Raw genomic sequence first — 15134 nt, 5'->3', positions numbered from 1 at the left:
TTTCACCCCCCCTTTTGTTTTCATTCCTCCCTCTATTAGCGAAACATGATTAAAATGCAGTTCCTACCAGCGTCTCTGCTGAACAACGGGGGGAAAAAAACTGAGTTTGGAAGAAAAATGAAGCGGAAAAGTCAAAAGCATCTTTTAAAGCGTGACGCTTTTCATCCTTCACAGGCGGCGAGAAGAAAAGAACACAGACATTCAAACTTTTTTTCTCTTTCCCCATCTCTCCCTCTGTCTCTCTTTCCCATTCTCCTCAGCAGTTGAAAACCCCCCCTGATACCCGAGGACAACCCCGCTGCATCACAAGCTCAATAGCCTCCCCAGAACAACATTTCAGTCACACTTTATTTCAGAGCATTGATATAATTCCCAGTGCGCTCTTTAGTCCAATTACATTATGCCGTGTTGCTATCCGAACGATCGGCGCAGTGCTGTGACTGGGACTGAGAGAGGAGTGCCGGGGCTTGGGAAGGTGCCACAGAGCTCCATATGCTATGGAGAGAAGTCAGAAAACTAACACTGTTTTTAACCATATTCACACAGAGACAAAGAGTGGTCCTAATTTAACAGTATGTGGAGCAGAGAGGCTCTTGCTTAATGACAGACAGAAGAAGAGACAGTGGCTGAGACAAGAGATGGGGAGGGAAAAAGAGGCAGACAGATACAAACCGAGTTGGATGTTAAAATCAGTAGGTGGAAATGGCTGTTAGGCCTGCAGGATGAGAACTGAATATGTGTGCTGATACTAGCCATTCGCCAGGAGTTATATACTTGCCAGACAACCATTGATAAACACTCATGCCTAGAGGGAAAGCAGTAGAGGGAGGAACGCCTGTCTCAGCACTATAGATGAGAAGGATAAAGAGATACTGTGGTGTAGGAAGATGGCTGTGTGGCAGGAGAGATCATGTATGCTTAATATTATACACACAGTGGACTCATCAAGACCTCAAAAGTAAAAAAAAACAGACACACTAAATAAATCTTAAAACTGATGACACTAAACATGCATTCCAACCTGCTCTAACCTTTTTGGACCCCTGGTTGAGAGGGAATAGCCATACCAAGACTATTTATTGTGTCCCTTGCAAGCTGTGCATGAGTCATACAGTCCTATATCATTCAAAACTGTATTTCCATCCCATTAAGCATAACTTTAATCAGCTGGTGCCTCAGTAGGTCAAAAACAACAATGAAAAAACAGCAAGTAGGTTACTGTTTGATGCCAGTCTTTAATGTAAACAGATTGTATTGCTGGTTAATATGGAATGTCTTGGGGAATTGGTCAATAAATAAGACTTAAAAATGACTTTTCATTTCAGGATAATTCTGATTTCACAGATCAATGTGTCTGAGCTAATGAATCAAGTCAACTCTATATTTACCATCAACTTTGCACGAGGGAGGGAAGGAGAAAATGAGCAAGAAACGGGAGAGATTTTGAAGGTGCATGTGGTATGGTGTGTGTGCGAGAGCCAGATACAGATAGATAGACACAGAGAGAGAAAGAGAGAGGGAGTGCACCGAGCAGTAAGCCCGTGAGCAGGACATGATTGCAGTGTGTATCTTATCGGTGTCAGGTCCTCCTGAGGCTAGTGGAGCCTAGCTGAGCGGAGCACGAGCGCTTCAGTGACCAGTCAACCGTGTGAGGGTAATCTCCTCACTCCTTCAGTCTGTCTGTCTCTCTCTCTCTCTCTCTCTTTTTCCAGTAAGCCCCACCTCTGGGAGGCAGCTGAGCCACAACGTACACACATAGGTGAGATGCTCACACAAATTCACAAACACAGTTAACGCACACAAACACTCGCACCCGTGAAAAGCCTTAAGGTGATTGCCTCATGCCAGCTCTGGACAGTGAGCCCACAGGTGAGAGGAGACATCACAGGCTACATTGCACACTGAAGCCCCTGCAGCCAGTAGCCTGTACATATAGGAATGCTATCTCACACTGTCCAAGTCTCACAATGTTACTTCAAGCTGTATTGAAAGATAGTGAAAATGTCCATAAAAGGACCTGCAATTGCTTTGTCTTGGGGGTGTAGGGATGGTTACGATGACAAGAAGTCATAGATACTTGGATGTGAATGCACGTCTGTCATTTAAAAGATGGCAGATATTTTAACATCATAGCAGAGAATCACAGGCATAGCTAATAACATTATTAACATTATTTGCTTTTCATCAGTTTCAAGGTCCTGGTATTGTGCATGCTGCTCAGTAGCATGGCTTACTGGGCCACTTTGATTGAATGGAGCCATTGTTAATGTTATTAATTACACCTCTGCTTTACCCAGTCAAAATGTCTACCATAATAAAGGTCTATTACATTCCTGGGATAAAACTCTCGAAAGATCATTGTCCAAAAAGAGATTAAATAATTTCCAATGACAACTACATCTCTGATAATGTTCCAGTTAAATAAAATCAGTTACTAGGAAGGTGATGAATAACAACGTGGGTGGCTAAATGGATTACAATGTCAAAATCAAGATCCTTTCATGTAGAATATATATAATACTTATTACAATTTCTACTAACTGTGTGTCTTAAATCTATGTATTGGACCACTAATGTACTTGCAAGGAGAAAAGGTGCATCTGCATTTTGTCACTATGTTTAAAATTAGTTTTATTGAAAATAGAGGTTAAAAACTAGGGCAGTATACAGCTAACATATTTTATGTGTGTAGGCAATAAGCATCGAGCAACATTCCATGTTGAAGGTCAGCGCGCACATACACACAGTGTGGAGGAGGACAGGAAGAAAAAATGAGTTTATGTCTAACATTCTTTCACCCTTCGTGTGCCTGCCTGCTTGGCTTTAACAACTGAGCCGTCCCCATCAATTAGTCTAGATGCTGGACTTTCATTGAGATTAAGTGACTAATATCAGTGCTTGCTCACAAGAAAGACACTTTTCACGTCTGCCCAACAATCTGTTAAGTCAAAACACATGTGGTGATCCAAGGCAAAAAGCCTGCAAGGGGTCCTCCATGCAATGAAAAACAGGTGCTCTACTTTTTGGCCATGTAATACCCCATTTAGCCTCTGGAGCAAAGGTTATCCAGCTAATAGCTAACTTGTGGTGCACTGGGAAGAGCTGTGCACATGGCCGGAGTAAACATCTGGGACGGATTGTACATACTTCTGCTTCAAGTTCAATTAAAATGAGGCCTTGGCATATTTATTAATCTTTTTTTCCCTCTCCCCTCTCTCTGTTGCACTCTCTCTCCCTCCCTTCTTCCCTCTCTCCCCTATAGGCTTATGCCATAAAAGAGGCCTCCTTTGACCTGTCCTTCATACTCACTCATACAATCTGAAGCTGTACCTCATATCCATGTCAAAGACCTCATATCCAATGTAAAAGACCTCATATCCAATGTAAAAGACAAATTTGTTAAGCCCTAAAAGTCCATTTGTTCTGCACTTAACCAGGTTGGAGAGAGAAAGAAAGAGAGAGAGAGAGAGAGAGAGAGAGAGAGAGAGAGAGAGAGAGAATGTGTCATAAGGAAATAAAAAAAAAAGGCAGGGAAGAGAACGATTGAGGGAAGGGTAGAAGGAGAGTGGGAGGGGAGAGACATGTAGGTGAAGAAAAAAAAAAAGCCCCCCTTTCAACTTCCCTACAGCTCAAATGAAATGCTAACAGTTGAGGGGAGCAATAGATCAAAATGTATGAAGCCAGAGTTGGTAAATTGTAGCCTTTGTGGTGGCTGTGCTATCCAGAATCCCAGCCCTGTGTGAGCACAGAGAGCAAGGCCCTCTTATGTGGAATAATCAGTTTGGCACCAAATCTGACAGAGGCCGCAAAAGCTGCTGCTGCACCTCATTTCAATATGAAAGTCCAAAATGTATTTCATATAATCTGCAGCTTTTCAAATGCCTGTATTTTTATTTTTTCCATGAGAGGAGGTGGGAAATGCAAGGAGGACAGACGTAAAAAGAAGGGGTAAAAAAAAGGTTCAAGGTTGCCTGGTGCATATCTTCAGTCAGTGGCCCCCTGTACATTTCAGCCTTGGAACTTCACAGCCATGAAACGTTGCTTCTGCATCACTGTGGGAGAGGATGTAATGCTCACATATCTTTGTGTGATTGTCGTCCAACTGGCTGACTGATTGCCTGACTGACTGACTTACTGGTGGGATGACTGTTTGACCATCTGCATTATAAATGTGTTTATTTAACCCTTTTGTTGCATGCTTGCACTTAACCCTTAAAATGGGAGATGTTGTAGCAAGGTTGTAGTTGCATAAGTAAATTCAGCAGACAGAGGGTCCTCAGGCAAAAATAATTTTCAGATATCAGATTGCCTGGTCAAAGGCCTTTACAATTACCATAGCAAACAGACAGTTTTTTTTTTCTCCAAAAGGATTACCAAACCAGACCACGTAATTTACCACATTTTAGTCAACTAACCTTTACATTGCTGGAGTGTGGCTGTAAGGCATCATGTATCAGCTCAAGTCATTTCAGATTCCAGACTGTTCAGTCAAGGTACTTCACTACTTTCACAGTAAAAGTTTTGGAATTCACTTAGAAGTAGAGATGTTCCGATACCGATACCAGTATCGGTATCGGCTCCGATACTGCCTAAAACGCTGGTATCGGTATCGGGAAGTACTGGAGTTTATGCACCGATCCGATACCACGTAATAAAGCCCTAAAGAAAATCTACATTAAAGTAGTTTATTTAGGTTCTTTTTCCGTTATAACTGACTGTCAAACTGGAGAAAAAAAGAAAGTTCTGGGGCATTCATTGTTTGTGTTTGTTCATGTTTCACAAAGAGTTTAACCTGAGCCAGCCGACAACAAAGATAGAAATCATATCACATCCATACAGGGATAGTAGTATACAGTTGTTAAAACATAATAAAATATATGACACTGGTATCGGATCTGTACTCGGTATCGGCCGATACGCAAGTTCAGGTATCGGAATCGGTATCGGGAAGAAAAAAAGTGGTATCGGGCCATCTCTACTTATAAGCTTAGGTTACAATTGTGTCCTTGTTTAACACTGCTCAAGTCTCATCAGATTATAAAAGAGTATCAAACTGAATATTGTTTTCATTGCAAGTGTGCCTCACCAAAACCCAGACAACACAGTGGGTGGATAAAGAGCTGTACCATTTCAATTACCATTCCCAAGTGGAACGTTGACATGGGACTGTATCCTATCCAGTGGCATTTGTTTCAGTAACTGTTCCTACAGTGTAAACGAGCGGAGGCAGTAAAGCAGCCACCTGTTGTTACCTGATAGTGTCTGGACAAGCCCAGATGCTGTTTTACTGGGACATAAAGGAGCAGTGAATGGACCTAAATAGCTAACTAAGCACTTTATATGGGTGCATGTTCTCAGGAAGCAGGGCTGAAGCACAAATGCAAATTTGACATACAGTAGTGTTACATGATGGGGAAAACAAGGATAGTGTGCCAAACTGCTTTAACAGACCAAGGAAAGGTGAGGAATGTGTCATGTGTACATCTACAGACAAAACTTTTTAGAAGGTTAAAGGTTGTACAATCTTTATACATGTGTTTGTGCCTCAGGCAGTGAGACCAGGGGAGGAGATGGGAGGGGAAGATGGAGTCATTCCGTTCGTCTGTTTGTTTCCGGTGTATGATGCGGTGTCAACCTCTCCTGAGGCAGTGTGCGTATGTGTGTGTGTGCGAGTGCATACGTTTGTGTACGTGTTGGTGTTGGTGTGCGACTCCATCCCCGACACAAGACGTAATTACCTTGTCATCTTTGTCAAAATCCTCATCCTCATCCTCCAGCAGGTCCTCCACTGCTTGCTGACAGTTGCAACAGAGGAAAGAGAAGAAAAAAAAAAGAGAAATAAAAATGTTTATGCAACAGCTATAGTACAGATAAACATCAGATAACACAGGGTTAACGTCATCAGAACAGCCAAAGAGGCATACTAAAGCTGATTGGTTATGCTTATGTCTGGCAAGAGTTTGTTAATGAGTATGGAAAGCATGCAGACTGAACAACTATTGGATTGGTGTGTGCTAATATGTCATGAGCATCAGAAAGGTTTAGAATTAGAATTTAATTTTAGAAACATTCTGTTGTTCAAATGTGTTGACACTTCTGGAAATGTAAGCAAATGCACTGGCTTTGAATTTCAACGGGCTGAGGATTAAAGTCTATTCATCCACTCAAATCACACGGCACAAAAGCATTCAGATCTTACACCATTCAGCGGGACGAGACCGCAGAACTCGTCTTCTTCTGTTTCTGCTTGGTCTCATCTGACCTCTCTAACCTTTGCACTCGTCTCTCACCTCTTCCGCCAGCCTTCCTATTGCTGTACATCCATCTATCTATCGTTTCACATCACCTCACTGAATGATGCTCCGTGAGAGAAGAAAGAAGAAAGCCTGCAGCACAGAGAGCAAGTCACAAAGAACAGCAACTACGTGCTTCAGTGGTCCACAACCGATGAAACTGGAGCTGGTGTAGCTTTAGAGCCCCCAAATACCACGATACACACTGTACAGCACAGTGCACACAGTCAGAACCACAAAGGTACCTATGGATACATTAAATGTACGAACATAACAATGGTACATGTGTGCATATTGTATATTTTCCTATTCAACAATTGCAATTTTACATAAAAAATTAAAAGGCATTGAAAAAACGGCTTCATGGAAAATGCAATCCTTAACATACAGTGCAGACCCCTATCTGTAAAAAGCAAGCGAGTAAACACGTCATGGCATATATGGAAAGCCCTAAACCAACAAGAGCAGCGAAGGGCCACTGTGTTTAGTGATACTATATCTGATTATTGTTTAATGATACAGTACTTGAGTTGTTCACTTGTCTAGTCCAGTGCCAACGATGCAAAAAACCATAGATCACCGCTGCATCTCTGATCTGCCCTCTTTCTGTCGATCACACATCAAAGCTACAAGGTCATATTGTTTCTCCCAATTTGCATAAACAAACACCCATTTCATAAGCCCTACAGCTGTCAACCTCAGCATTCATCTAATCTTATCGTTGTACTGCGTTACCAACCCCAACCCCTAAAAAACCTTTGCTCAGCCTCAACATCACCACAACCCCCTAACCACCTTCCAGAACCGCACAAACTAGTTTTGGAGAAATCCAAAAATCATTACTTAACAAGACAATAGCTTTTGTCCTTTTTGTTTTTCGTTGGAATAAGGGGGGAAACTATGTGGCGGCTGACATAAGCCTCTTATGTAAATGCAGCTTCCCACACAAACAAAGAGGAGTTCAGAACAGTAGAGTTGAGAGGGTAGAGTCAACAGTGCATTGTGTGTGTGTGTGTGTGTGTGTGTGTGTGTGCGTGTGTTCTATCAATAGCTGAGAGTCACTAGGGCAAAGTGTTGTGCATGTATGCATGGCACCCGTCGTTTTAACTGTCTGACTGTACAGCAACTGGTTATTCCCAGTTCACTGAGACTCCATCAGCGTCTAGACAAATATGTGTGACTGTTCACAGATCACAATCTCTCTATTGATACAGAATACATTCACTACAACAAATACCAGAGAGAAAATTCTTGTGCTCAGCCAAGGCAAAAGATATAGACGTAATACTATAAAATGCAAGCCTTCTGGCAACTCTAAACAAATGAACTATAACTGTTTATAAAGTCATCATGGTTCCTCCCAAATCCTTTCACCCGTGCCAAAATACAAACATAATGGATTCCACCACACAGAGGCTTTACTAGGGCACGCCTGGCACACGCTCTAAACTTTAAACAAAGGGAATGAGCATGAGCTAGCTGGAGAAGCATGACCTAGAGAGACAGAGAGAATGATAGAGTCGTTTGTCTCCCTCTGCTCTCCGCTCTCTCTTCTATCGCCTCTGGTTACAGAGAGAAGTCATGTTTCCTGCAATGAGACACAGTGTAAAATTAATAAATAAAAAGACACGGAACATGTCATCTGCCCTGAAGATTGCCACGGCTAAATGTGCGCACTGAAGCTACTGTCTCAGTAAGAGAGGATATAAATTACCTCAGTGCAGCAGATGAATTCCAAACATCTTTCTTTCTCCCCCTCTCTCTCTCTATTTGTCTCATATTCTTTCGCTCTTTCTAAGACCTGTTTGGTGTGTGATATCATTTGTCTGCTTATCCCCCCATTATCATGTTGTTTGAATTACTATCATTACAGCACGGCAGCATCAAAGCCCTGCTGTCGACAGGATCGTGTCGAGCTCATGTTGCCTGCAGAGCTGCTCCAGTCAATTCAATATCTACTGAGGTGGAGATTAACATATTCAGACCTATTCAAATTATACAGGGATGATGCAGGCTACTCTTACAGATTACACTGTGCCCCATAAATACATACAAAGACGGTGATAATATAAAATACACACAAAGAATATAGGTGAGAACAATGACATTGAAAGTTCAAATGGCTGTAAAAAGTATGAACACATCTGTTTGGCCTTATGGCTTATACCTAAAAAGCTGATTTGCAAGAATTAAGTTTCTGATCCAAGCACAAGCTCTGCTACATCACTCTGATTTTTCCTTTCTTACCGTACTTTCCATCAATGCAAAAACACTGTCTGTTAAGAACGAAACTGCTGTCCATCAAAATTAAGTGAAAACAAAAGTGCATTACTGTATTTGTCTTGATGCCTATTACTCGGCATGTAGAGGATTTAATTGTGTGTGAATGACTTCATTTTTACTTACACTACAGTCCAAACAATTAATCCAAAGCATAGGTGGTCCTTATGTTTTAGTGTATTCTTCATTGCATCCTTGCGTGACAATTGCTTTACTCCATTTGGTGGCTTGAAAGCTAAATAGCTAAAACTGGGACTCTCCTATGTTTTGCATCTTCATGTTAGCACTAATTTGCATTCAGCTTTACAGAGCGAGATCTTTCTCTCCCATTAACTGTTGCTCTGTGCCAGATGGAATGCACGGTGCTAGCTAAATTCTTCCTGGACTAAATTTGAATAAAGTCCAAGGTACACGAAAAGCCCAGCATGTGTTTGGATCTGGTGTTTTGCTGCACGGACTTTTTGACTAAGATGATGAACAAGTTGTAAAAAGTGGTAAAAAGGAATAGCAAAAGAAAGCTTTTCAAAAACTGTCTATCAGGTAGAAATGTTTGTTTCTCCACTGATTCCTGGGAGGGAAATTTGTGTATTCTCCTTTTGCCTCCACAGGGAGCTCCTTGTACAGCATCAACAGCACAACAGCGCCCCTAGTGGCTATTCAAGGACAGAGAGCAAACTCTTAGGGTCACCTGGGATCATTACTGTAGCCTTCGGTTTACAGGAGAGTCTCATGGCTCTGTAGGGTTAAGGTGACCCTATGTCCATTAACTTAAATCAGGGCAGCATTCGTAGCTGCGCAGTACCTAGAGCACAGTGTCTTTAATTTAAAATTGTTAAATCTTTATTCACGCCCAGTTGTAAACTCCTTCCTCCCCTAACTCGACTCTGACTTTGATGTTGGAGGTATGGTAGTGGATTAGTACATTACCTAATACAATGTGAACAGAGCCAAAACCAGTTTTAAACGGAGGTTACAGGCAAGGATAACCCTGATATAGAAATATGGAAAATATATTTCAAGCATTAAGTCAAAATAATTAAGAAATGCTAACTAACTAATCAACAAGGTATAGTTAGCCAAAGTTGTATATCTACACTGTAAGACATATAGGAGTGTTTAAGCCTAACTTGACGGGTCAGGAACAAAAAACTGTACTTCGAAGGGACGGATGTTACTTTTATGGAAGTAACAGAATAGACCCTGTCTGGATCAATGAAACAAGTGCACACACACAATCCACAGAGGGAAGGTAAAAATCTACTACGTGAAGTAGTAGCTACATCATTTTCACCCCTCCTCTGGAATGCCTCTATACTCAGCCCTCTCTCTCTCTGCCTGGCCGGGCTGGGTTCCACTATCTCCCTTCCTAACCTTCCCAATGACAGCCGCAGTGGGAATTGATGCCGAGGCAGACATCCCGGCGAACATGAAGATATACTTTCTGCTCCTTTTTCTCCCATTCCTCTATCCCTCCCTCCCTCCATCCTCCTGCTGCTCTTCCTCTTTGATACGTGAGGGGGTTTTAACCTCTCCAGCTGCTGAGGTTTGGCCGACTGGCTGGCTGGGGGATCTCAAGGCCCTACTTGGTATGCATTGTCCATGAGTGTATGTGTATGTGTTCCATGCATGTATGGGTGTGTGTGTGTATATGTGTGTGTGTGTGTGTGTGTGTGTGTGTGTGTGTGTGTGTGTGTGTGTGTGTGTGTGTGTGTGTGTGTGTGTGTGTGTATTGCCTACACCACAGTTTCTGCAGACTGGGGGAGGGCTGTGCATCTGATAAGGGCTGCTGGCTGAGCGTGGCTGACCCACGCAGGGCCTTCACAAGCTGTCAGAGCTGTGGCCCTCAGAGGGGGGCCCTTCCATCTGCAATGCCCCAGCCAGGGCTCACCCAGCAGGGGGCCAGAGAGGGGTAAGGCCGGGGTGCTACCGGAGCTGGAGGCTGGGGGTGAGAAGGGCGGCTCCATATTCATGAAAGTAACACCAAATCTGTGAGCGTTGCGTTTCAGGCTAGTAGTAGTGCCCAATCTACGTTTCTAATGGCTTATTTGATAACTAATCAGCAAGAGTGTATAGTCAGGGATTCAACTGAATTTTACATGCTCCACTAGCATTGTTGAGATAGTGAGTAAACGGAGTAAAGTCAGTGAAAAGATGTTTGTCCTTCTCAGACAGATGATGCCATCTTGTCTTATTGTTTCTCATACTCAATTGTGGAAAAGAGGGCTAGAGCTGGTACATACTTGATGTGCAATCTATTGCACACAAACACACTCACATCTGTAGGCTTTAGCTCAAGGTTTAAACTGAAAAACTTGCAGCTACGGCGGGTGTACTGTAAAGACAAAACAACAACAAGCACTGAGACAGACAGACACCCTGAGCTGCTGACGTTGTTAGCAAAGAGCACAGACAGTTACAAAGGTTCAGCGTGATGAAAGGAGCTAGACAAATGGAGGGAAAGGAAGAGAAAGAGAGACAACATGATGAAAAGGGAGGCTGGGAGGATTTTGCAGTGGCATTCCTGATGCTCCCGGTGCTCCCGTCCCGCTTCAAACTATGCCCGTCGCCTGTCTTTCTGCCTGCCAGCCTGCCATCCTGTCTGCCAGTTTAGCAGAGACAGAGAGGCAGCGAGAGGAGCAGAGATGAGCACGGTGATGCCGGGGCGGCACGGGGGAAATCAGTGGGGCACAGGCGCTCCCAGTTAAAAGTGACATGACCTTTTGATTTTGTCACCTGTCACCAACTGCCATGTCTGACTCTGCACTGAGGAGTGCCTGCCATCCACCGCTGTTTTCCTCTGCCTTCGTCTCTCTGTCGCTCCGTCTCTCTGAATGCCGCTCTGTCTTTTTCTGTCTCCCGCTCCCACTCCATCTCCTTTTCTCGTTCTCCTTTTCGTTGCAGAGTTATGGTTTTACAGGGAAAAAGTGGAGGTGTGACTTTCTGGAGGAGCTGAGGTATAATAGGCAGCGTTTCCTCTTTTCCCTCCAGCGTTCCTAATATTTACTCCTCTCTACCTGTGTTGTGCGTGGCTCTTAATGAGGGCAGATGTCAAGGCACAGCGTGTTTAGAGACGCAGAGAAGCCTTTTTTTTTTTTTTTTTTTTTTTTTTTTGGAGATGCAAAATCAGGGAGAAAATAGAATAGATAAAAATGGCAATGAAGTCTTGTTTTAGAAATGGTTCCAATACAATCAGACATTATTACTGTCTTGAAAATAAGCCAGATTCTTTTTTACACTAATGAACAATATACTGCTGCACACCAAGTGCTTCACAGTCAGGAAAGTAAAGATTAAACTACAAGTAGAACTAGGGGGATTTGAACAAATACAAAATTACAATATTAGTAAAAAAAAAAAAACATAGTCCATTTTTTATTCTAAATGAAGTTCTACTGGGGTGATTAAACTCTATATTTGTTTTGTGGAGTGGGTTGAAAGTTGTCAGCTCGTTCTCGCGGTTGGAGGCATGTCTGTGAGTGTGAAGTATCTTCAGGCCATTAAGGTCTTCTCTTCTGTAATAGGTTGGTGAATCTAGTGGGTGAATCTATGTAATGGTCTAAAGCATGGGATAAAGATGATGGTCCTCCAGTGTGACAAGGCCTAATTGCCCATCATCCCGTGGTAGAAAGAGACATCACCATGTTCTGTATGTGCCCTCTACGACAGCCTGCCCTGAAATTAACACCTTCTTAACATCTGGTAAAGGCCTTTCCGGGCCAACAGAACAGCAAGGAAGGATTTCTATTGGGATGTGCCTCTGCTCCTTAATCTCAACGTGCATCATATGCAAACACTGCTATGAGAAGATACACACATGCGTGCACACGCGCCTTGCAGCCTTTTTCTCTTCCAGCAGAGCTGCCTGTCCTTTGGTTGACCGAGCCCGGCCTACTGGTAGCTTCCTTTGCAACAGGCTTGGGATGGATCTGAGCCCCTAATTGTTCCAGGTTTCAAAACAAGATAGAGATGGAGAGGACAGGGTGATGTCATTAAAGCGCTCCTCCACCATCAATAGGGGACTCCACACAACTGCAGAAAGACAGGATGGGCATTCCTTAATGGTACGTTACTGTATTAGCCTTGGATGTCAAAGCAGTATCATACTCTACCTATATCCAAAAACATCAGCACACTTCCTTGTTTGTTTGCCTGAGTGAGCATGTTACAGCGTGACACACAGGTCAGCTCACAGTGTGGAAGAGTCAGGGTTCACAGGTCAGAGTGCTACATGATAAGAGAGGAGGTCGGCGACCTCGCTGGTGCATCGCCTGCTTTAACCGCTGTTCTGAGGACACTCCGACTGCTTAGCAGGTACTGGTCAAGGTTGGGGCGAGGGTAAGGAGTGCTGATCCGAGATCTGTTTGCAAAGCAGCATGTAACCACACAACACTCAGTGACCCTAAGTGGTGAATTACAGCGTGCAGAGAACACTCGGTTTGTTTACTCGCTATTGACAGGGTTATGGACTGTGGTTGCGGTGTAAAATCAGAGAAGGCTCCTCACATTGAACCCATCAGATGAAGCAAGGCCCTTGAGTTTATTAGGAAGTCTGTACTCGAGCGTACACTATTTTTTTGTTTTCTCTCTCTTTCTTCCCCCACCGTATCCCTTTCTCTTTCTCTCTCTCTCTCTCTCTTTCTCTCTCTCTCTCACTCTTCAGAGTGAGTTCAGCAGAGATTCCTTTGGCATTACCCTCACCCCAGACTGCTGGAAAACCGCAGCGCTCCGGATGCTGACCCTTGCTCGGCTCAGCACAATGCTTTAATTTGGTGTGTTGTTTAAAGTAATTAGAAAGCCTTTTTCCCTTGTTTTCTTTTCTATTCTTCTCTGTTCTCTGCCAAGTGCAAGAGGGAAACAGTGAGTCGTCCATGACTTCAGCTTGATAAAGACTCTGAAGAAGAATCCAGGGGACCGGGAGAGGAAGCAAAGAATGCAGATACTGTACGCTCAAGCTGTACCCACTTCCCCCCTGCACCGACGCAGATTTGGAAACTCGATCTGAAAACAAACAGGGACAGGACTCCGGGGATACTTGTATCTGAGTGTGAGTGTGTGAGTGTGTGTGTGTGTGTGTGTGTGTGTGTGTGTGTGTGTGTGTGTGTGTGTGTGTGTGTGTGTGTGTGTGTGTGTGTGTGTGTGTGTGTGTGTGTGTGTGTGTGCGCAACACGCATGCCTGAAAACAATGCATGCTTCCACCACGTTACGTTAGCTGTATGTTTTCAAATTTAATTTAAGATAGGGATATCACGACTGAAAGAGGCAGAGAGTTGCTAATGGAGCAAGGAGCGAGGCAGAGTTCATCTCATTCACCAATCCTGAGGCAGTGAGATTGCAACGCCAAGACAACAGAGACAGCGATTGTCAGAGAGTTTTCTTTGTGTTGCCTGTTCAGCACAACTGTCACAGCAGCAAGAAAAGGAGCATTAATGTGCTAATCTTTGACAATTAATCCCACTTTCATCGGAAATATTGTAGCAAAGAATGTCTGCACACACTGCTGCATACGCACAGTTGTGTATGCATACTTACACACACACACACACACACACACACACACACACACACACACACACACACACACACACACAGTAGATGGAAATACACACATTTTTCACATAGACACACACAGATAATTTTTTTCTCTTTGTGCACACACTGTATTTCCACCACACATGGAAGTACCATGCAAACACACACCTGCAGTGCCTCATAAAGGCAGCTGTAGTTCTACACTTTGGTTGTGCCAAAATCATAACCTTGGAATAAGAAGCAAACATACCAGACTGTATCCGACCACCATAATAACACACACAATATTCAAAATTCAATCATCATGCACACACCTGCACATTTAAATATACTACATATACGCCCCTGCTATCCCATTCTCTCGCAATGCGTATTTGCCACTGACTATTTCACCACCAGCTCAAGCTAACTTTTTTATCCCGACTAGCCAATAGCCGCACTGACCCTCTACTCCACACATATCAAGCCTGTCGAACTGTAAGAAGTACACAACACACCCACTTAAAGCCATTGTTGATTAAAGAGTGGAGACATTTAACAGAAAAGTCAGATACTGATGAAACTGGCGTGCTCTCATGGCTCACGAGCCAAAAGAAACTAAAGTGAAAAAGTAAGTACTGGTGGTTATACTTGATGGCAAAGGTTTTAAATCATACTGCTTCCATCATGACAAATATAAAGTCAGTCAAAAATATGTAGTCCATATTCCTAGTCTAAATGTGAAAGTACATGCCAATCAAAATGACAGTGTTATGATGCTACTAAGACAGCATCAGATATTAAACTATGTCAGTACAGTAATGAGTTAGTGTCCATATCCCCTCTTGTTTCTGAGCATAGGACAACCTTGTAGAACTGAGCAGAACAGTATTGTCGCTCTAAAGGTTATTGCCATACGAGCATCAACAATATCAACATCTCTTAATGTTGCAACCAATTCCTAAGGTACTTGAGAGACAATAGTCCCTTTCAAGGAGGAGAGAAAAGCAATTCTGCATGAAGTGGGAGTTACATATACGTACATGTATGTGT

The 15134-nt window shown here is 43.1% G+C and overlaps 1 protein-coding gene across 5 annotated transcripts in view; it reads right to left on the bottom strand.

Annotated features, from left to right (window-relative positions):
* Positions 1-15134, bottom strand: part of mctp1a (multiple C2 domains, transmembrane 1a) — a 147008-nt gene that overhangs the window by 20446 nt on the left and 111428 nt on the right. For all 5 annotated transcript variants that reach the window (XM_028578063.1, XM_028578062.1, XM_028578064.1 and 2 more), the window contains one exon: positions 5739-5795. In XM_028578063.1, the coding sequence (XP_028433864.1) occupies positions 5739-5795 (57 nt within the window). The remainder of the gene's footprint in view (positions 1-5738; positions 5796-15134) is intronic.

Source organism: Perca flavescens, chromosome 5 (genome assembly GCF_004354835.1).
Source record: "Perca flavescens isolate YP-PL-M2 chromosome 5, PFLA_1.0, whole genome shotgun sequence".
NCBI lineage: Eukaryota > Metazoa > Chordata > Actinopteri > Perciformes > Percidae > Perca > Perca flavescens.
This window is presented reverse-complemented; position numbering and strand designations above follow the sequence as displayed.